This window comes from Quercus lobata, unplaced genomic scaffold (assembly GCF_001633185.2).
Source record: "Quercus lobata isolate SW786 unplaced genomic scaffold, ValleyOak3.0 Primary Assembly Scq3eQI_619, whole genome shotgun sequence".
Taxonomy (NCBI): domain Eukaryota; kingdom Viridiplantae; phylum Streptophyta; class Magnoliopsida; order Fagales; family Fagaceae; genus Quercus; species Quercus lobata.
This window is the reverse complement of record NW_022155204.1, coordinates 8,086-15,463: the sequence shown is the minus strand read 5'-3', so window position 1 is coordinate 15,463 and position 7,378 is coordinate 8,086. Positions and strand designations below refer to the sequence as shown.

Sequence of the window (7,378 nt, the reverse complement as noted above, 5' to 3'; positions counted from 1 at the left end):
CACAAAGTTTGTAAGGTTTTCAAATTCATTTTTTGTCAACATGATTTTCTTTCGATTTCCCAAACAATACAAGACAAGATATGCACCTTTAAATTTTCCAATATACCATTAAATCCATGAATTCCTTATCAAAGATTAAATCAAAGATGCTCATATTTTCTATGTCAATAATTCATGCATTTCCCCATATGCAATATTAAACATGATGTGCTTTTCATATATAATTATATATAATAGGGTCACAACACAACACTTTTTAAGAAAACATAATCCCACAAATATTATTCTAAAATGTGTTTGACTAAAAAACAACGTTTATGTAACATAGTTATTTTCCAAAAATTCCATTAAAAAGCTACTTACTTTGTAACCCACAAAAGCCTAATTCTCCAAGCTCCAAAGGAGATCAGCTAGAACCTAAAAAATATCAAGCAAACTTAATACAATAAGTATAAAGCTTGAAATTATATCTATCTACAAATTAGGAATTGCCAAATAAGCAATTAATTAGGCAAGCCTAGTATTTAGCCTCACCAATAACGTACATCACTTCCAAAGTTTCTTAACAATATAAAATACATGGCATAGACTCCAATTTATAATCATAATTCATTTAAGGTATTATCTCTAGCTAACATCAAAATCTCAACACTTAATAAGTAGTTCCCACAAGATTTACATAATATCATCAAGAGACCCATGACACCAAAATCATAATATTCTCCAAGGCAAACAATTTGAATCTTTAACTAGCTCCAAATAATCAATAAAACTATATTCACTATCTATTTCACATTAAAAAGCCAAAACCCCCCAATCTACACCACTTAGATAGCCACCATTGTAAAAACTATAAACCCACTCATCAAATAAATCCACTAAGACAAAACCCATACATATAAACACATGAATATCACTTCCAATTCCAAAGATTAAATCACATGGGTATCATTATCAAAACTTAGATAAAGAAAGCTTCTAGCAAAAGCATATAAATCCACCACAAAGATTAGAAATTTTTATCTCAAATAAAAGATGTGAAGATGTAAAGGTTCCTAAGAAGTTTTTCTGGTGATCTTGCCGAAAAAATGATGGTGGTGTGGAGTGGTACTAGTGGGACAGTGAGAGAGAGGAGTGTGTGTGTGTGTGTGTTTAAGTGAAAAGAAAAGAAAGAAAACAAAATAAGAAGAAGAGGGATGGCCGGCCAAGAGGAAAAGAGATATTGTGAGATGAGTGGTGGGGAATGGTGTGGTAGGTGGGGCACGTGTGTCTCAAAAAAAAAAAAAATTTTGACCATTATATATATATATATATATATATATTTTTTTTTTTGAAGTTGGGATGTTACAAACTTAGAGTAGTTCTCTAGTAGGCCTAGGTTCGAGTTTTGATGCTAGCAGTCATCTTTGTTGGGTAATTTATGAGTCCAATGTAAGTTCTCTTTGAGACCTTCGGCTTGCCCTGGCCCTTGTATGGGGTAGCCTTCCCTCACCTAAACTTTTGTTTACCAAAAAAAAAAAAAAAAAACCCTACTTTTGATCATTGTAAATAATAGTAAAGAAGTCATGTTAAAATCTTGCTTTTGCTCTTTCATTTTTCTGTACTGTTCTTTTTCAGTCAAATTTGATCTTGACCAAGCCGTGAAACCAAAGTCCACTACTCAAAATTTTGAAATCTCACAACCCTCTTAGCTGCTGCCATCAACTAGCCTGCAACATGCAAGGCTGCAAGATTGCCTCTGATCACAGCCGCCGAGTTCATCACCTACAGCCACCGCTAGAAACTTTGTTCACCTCCACATCGGCTGACCCATTAACCTCAGCAAGCGCCCTGTTCTTCATGTGGCACCTCTCAATAATGTGCCATGCACCTACACTGCTCAACTATACTGCTTCATTGTCTTTAAGTGCTAGCAAAACAAAGCAAGATGAGAACACCAAAGCATGTGGTGCATTTGAAGTAGAACCTGAATATTTGAATACCCAAATACGTGTCACCCTTGACGTTCTCCTTGAGGGAATTGAACCTTGTGCCTTTGTATATATAGTTCTTGATCACCTAGTTCTTCCGTAGCCAAGTAATCAAGTTGTTGTGAACCATAGGGGTTGCAAAACACACGAGTTGTTAAAAAGCAAAAACAAACGAAAAGCCATATGGCATCACAAGGTGCTACGTACCATGTTAGCCCCCGCACGCATCTACCATGTCAAGCTATGCTACATGTTGATAGATCCTATATATTGCCACATTGGGTCAGTCCAATCTACTACATCGTAATTTATAAGACTATTTATATTATTATTTAAACATGTTATATGACTAATTAAAAAAAAGTCACGTGACTAAAAATACACTTAGATGATAACTTCAATTACCACATAAATTGGGGGAAGATAGCTCGAAATTGATATAAACTAAACTTTTTCCATCCAACTTTTCATGGAATGGTTGATGCTTGCTGTTGGTTTGTTATATCGTTAGTTGTTGTTGTTGGTTTTTATTTTATATATATATATATATATATATATTTTTTTTTTTAATACTATTTGGGTTTGGACTTATGGGTTGCAGTGTGAGTTGCGGCATTAATTTGTGGGTTGTGGTGTGGTGTGATGGCTAGTCAAGCAGAGCAAGTTGTTATTTTCTGCTTTGGGCACCATCAGTGGCTTTTTTTGGCTGAAGATGCTGAGGAACAAATTGCACTAGGAGAACCCCATATGTGAAAGCTGTTGCTGATGGATAGGAGAGAGTGATGGGTATTAAATAATTGTGTTTGTTATGTAGATGGATTAGATTACTACTAGCATTTCTATTAAATAAAAATTGCTAGTTTATACACTTTCCTAGCATTTCTTCTACATAAAGTTTTCTTTTTTATTGTTGAGTTGACTAATCTAAACAACTCATGTTTTCCTAGGAGCCCCTAATAAGGAAGAAGAAAATTATCTCCATTTGAAATAGACCAATTTCATGGTTCAATTAAAAGGATACATAATATGATATCACTTAAAATGGATCCATTTCATGTTTCAGATTAAATATTATAAACCTAAACTAATTGCGGATTCGTGCATAGCACAGAAGAATTTCAAATTAATTATGTTTTTGAATTCTCAATGGTTTATATCTAACTTGTTATTTATTTTGTTTTTTTGAAAAATGTTTTTAACTTTACTTCTCAAGATCTCATACAAAAACTTCAATAAGCGTTTCGATGTAAGAGATCTTGCCATGAATTGTAACAAATATGAGTTAACTAAGGTATTGACAAAACATTCATAAGAATTACATCATACATAGAACCCCATAGGATCATGAAGTGAGAACAACAAAAAGGGACCGACAAGAATAATATACTACATGCCTTGCTAGTTAGATGCCTTCGTAGTTATTGGTTCTAGAAACAACTAAAAAATATTTAGTAATTAGTACCCACCAGATAAGATGAGGTCAATAAGATTAGTTCAAACTAAGCATACTTAATTATATGGGTCACACCATTGACTATTAAACATTCCCTAATGAGGACAGAGTCAAGATATATACATGGGTCCTTCAGTCATTTCAATGTTAAATATACTATAAATGTAAGGTTAATTTGTGGCTTGGAAAAAGTAACACGAAAACTGCACAATAGCATTGAAGTGGTCCAATTTGATTGCTTTTCAAATGTGTACTGAGTACCGACTATTAGTGTTTAAAGAAAGGTTCAGCCATTAAACAAGAAATTGAGAATGCTTGAAGAATTACCAAGTCTTACATGCACCGTTTGTGAAATACTTAGACAGATTCGCGGACTCCTCTCTATAAATAGACATATCCCCATATACTTTGTTCCCATCCCTCACCCAAGCAAGAAAAATACTACACAATAAGAGAGAACCTCAAAAAATATGATGAGATTTGTAATTGTGGCCATTTTGGCTTTGGCAACCTCACTTGTTTCAGCTTATGACCCTAGTCCTTTGCAAGACTTTTGTGTCGCAATTAACAACACCGATTCTGCTGGTATGTACATACTCTCTCATTATTAACAATACGTAGTAGTATTATCATCACCTACGTTCTTTCGAGATCATTTTAATGTAGTTCTACATAGTTATGAAATTATGCCTGACGGTTATATCTTATATCATCTACATTAGAGATTTTTTCCCCATACATGACATGCTATTGTCCATTGTTACAGAACTGTCTTATCTGTGATAATAACAAACTTTTCTTTGTGTAGTATTTGTGAATGGAAAATTTTGCAAGGACCCAGCAACTGTTACAGCCAACGATTTTTTCTTTTCTGGACTCAATATTCCTGGAAACACAGCTGCAAGTAAACTTGGATCAAGTGTCAATCTTGTGAACGTCGATAAATTATCAGGTCTCAACACTCTAGGCATATCTTTGGCTCGTCTTGACTTTGCACCATATGGATTGAATCCTCCTCACATTCACCCACGTGGCACTGAGCTTTTGGTAGTCATGGAGGGTACTCTCTTGGTTGGATTTGTCACATCCAACCCAAACAAACTCTTTACCAAAGTTCTAAATAAGGGAGATGTCTTTGTATTCCCAATTGGTCTCATTCATTTCCAGTTCAACATAGGGCAGACCAATGCTGTTGCATTTGCCGGTCTTAGCAGTCAGAATCCTGGGTTGATCACCATAGCAAACGCTGTCTTTGGATCTAATCCTCCAATCAATCCCGATGTTCTCGCCAAGGCCTTCCAGTTGGACAAGAATGTAGTTGATTATCTTCAGAAACAATTCTAGTCAGACCACGATTAGTAAAATTATTTGTAATAGGAATGATGAACCATTACAAAGCAGAGTTTGAATAAAGTTTATATTGCTTCCCTTGATGTAATGCCATAGAAATAATTATTATCGAATAAAATGATTTGTTCTGATTTTTTTTTTTTTTTTTTTTTTTTTTTTTTTTTTTTTTTTTTTTTTTTTTTTTTTTTTTTTTTTTTTGTTGTGCGAGTCATTTTGTCATAGGAAAGGCAAAGTATAATTAGTGCATGAATAAATTTTGATTACACCTTGGATCGACAATGTTTGAAACAACTAGCACCTAACTATTTAATATAAATAGATCTATTATTATGATTTTAGTTATTTATTTTTTTTATAAATATAGTTAAAGAATTTTTTTTCTTTTTTTTTTTAAAAAAAAATGTGAGGCCAAATTTAGGGATCAGTAGCACCTATTCTACGTCAAACATTCCTCAAGGTAAAATTGAAGCAACATTTTTGGGTGTTGAAATAGTAAGAGTATTGAGCTTCTACAAGTCTACAACACTATGTGATAGGCCAAGAATGTATTGACCCCTTTAGTAACTTAATCAATTAATTTAGTCAAGTGAAATTAATTAGATTCAATTATATGCAATAAGTGTGGTAGCACAAACAAATCACCAAAGATACTAAATACAGCAGAAAATAAATTTGACACAGGTGATTTGTTTACGAATGGGGAAAACCATTGAGGCAAAACTCCATCGGGTGAATTTAAGGTCACCACTTCCGAGAATCTACTATTATCAAAACAAGCGGTTATAAGTAAAAGGAATTCTAGTACCTAATACCAACCAACAGTTGAACCCTCACACCAATACACAATTGGACTTGCAATGTAGTGACAATCTCTCCTTTTAATGCATGGCTCCAAGTACGTGACTAACCAATCGATGCATGGATCCTAGTACGTGACTAATACACCAACTTGAGAAAGATGTTGGCTGCAAAGTTCTTCAATTCATCCAGACGATGAAGATCAAGAAGCTTCTTGGTTACAAAACCCTTGGCACACAAACGCAGTAACTTCTTCAAGTGAAAGATGAATTAGGGCAAATTGTCTCCGGTCACAATTTGAGTGAATAATCACTTTGCATCAAGTTGCAACACCTTTGACGGCCATTAAAATAATCCTTATATATGTATAGGGTTGTGAGAAAAGAAACCCTACACAAATAGCTTGGATATGCGTGAAAAACAGATTTGGAAATCTAAATTTCGTAATTCTCGATAAATACAGCTTTTGTCGAGAGTTGTCGAGAATCACATATTAAATCTTGATAAATACATCTGTCGAGCTATTTGTCGAGCTTTAATGAACAACACTTCTTCACTTGATTCTTGGACAGATTTGCATGGCTTCAATACTAGACTTGAACTCTTGTTCCTTGAAGTATTAAACACATCCTAGATCTACCCAATTACAAGTAAAGTGTATTTTGTCAAAGGATTAGCCAATTCTACATGAAATATGTTCTAACAAGTTCTATATATGTCCTAACACTATGTATTCATACTGAGGTAAGAAGGAATTACGCTATTTGAAAACAATAAACAAACAAATAACACATCATATGGTGGTGCAACATAAAATCAATGGGAAAACTATTCCAAATGAAAAACCATAGCGAGGGTTTCCAAACCCTAAGAAGAAATCCACTAATAAGACTGAAAAATGTACAATTGAAACAAACCCAGGTTCCTGATTGGCTGGCATTTATGCAAAATAGTAATAGAAAAATAGAAAATACAATCATATAGAGAAGGCACAGATATATATGGCATAAATTATGGCATGGGGACATTTTTATTGATTAAAAAAATAATCCATAGCTACAATGGGGGAGGGGGAATTTGAACTCTAGACATTTCCATTGGAAACATTAAGAAATATCATTTGAACTACAAAAACTCTTGGGTATGATATGGACAACTTAAATGGCATAATATGATATAAATGTACAAATGAAAAAAAAATTGTTAGTTAATTTATACACTTCCCTAGCATTTATTCTACATAAACTTGTCTTTTTTATTGTTGAGTTGACTAATTTAAACACATCATGTTTTCCTAGGAGCCCCAAGTAAATAAGAAAAGAATTATCTCTATTTGAAATGGACCAATATCATGGTTCAATTAAAGGAATAAATAATATGACATTATTTAAAATTGATCGATTTCATGTTTTAGTTTGAATATTATAAAATCTGCACTAGTTGCAGATATGTGTTATGCGTTGAAGAATTTCATATAATTATGTTTTTGAATTCATTGTGGTTTATGTATACTTTTTTCTTCTTTTTTGTGTGATTTTTATTTTTATTTTTAAATTTACTAATTCTCACACAACAAGTTCAATAAGCATTTCGATGTAAAAGATATTGCCATGAATTGTAACAAATATGAGCTAATTAACTATGGTATTGATCAATCAAACATTCATAAGAATTACGACATAGAACACCATAGCATGAAGTGAGAATAACGAAAAGGGAGCAACAAGAGTATATATACCTGGATTTGAGAGAAAAGTTAAAAAGAAGTGTAAAAGTAAAATGGTAAAAAGTTGAAAGTTAAAATTTT

The 7,378-nt window shown here is 33.1% G+C and overlaps 1 protein-coding gene across 1 annotated transcript; it reads left to right on the top strand.

The window, feature by feature from the left end:
- Positions 1 to 3,890: 3,890 nt before the first annotated feature.
- Positions 3,891 to 4,767, top strand: LOC115973716 (germin-like protein subfamily 1 member 7). The gene is made up of 2 exons (XM_031093977.1): positions 3,891 to 4,008; positions 4,232 to 4,767. Exons 1-2 carry the CDS (start codon positions 3,894 to 3,896, stop codon positions 4,765 to 4,767), a joined length of 651 nt encoding a protein of 216 aa, XP_030949837.1. The 5' UTR covers positions 3,891 to 3,893.
- Positions 4,768 to 7,378: the final 2,611 nt, after the last annotated feature.

Coding starts and splice junctions, on each gene's coding strand:
- LOC115973716 (XM_031093977.1), top strand. CDS start 3,894: ATGATGAGATTTGTAATTGTGGCCATTTTGGCTTTGGCAACCTCACTT. Junction 4,009..4,231: donor TAACAACACCGATTCTGCTG/GTATGTACATAC, acceptor TTCTTTGTGTAG/TATTTGTGAATGGAAAATTT.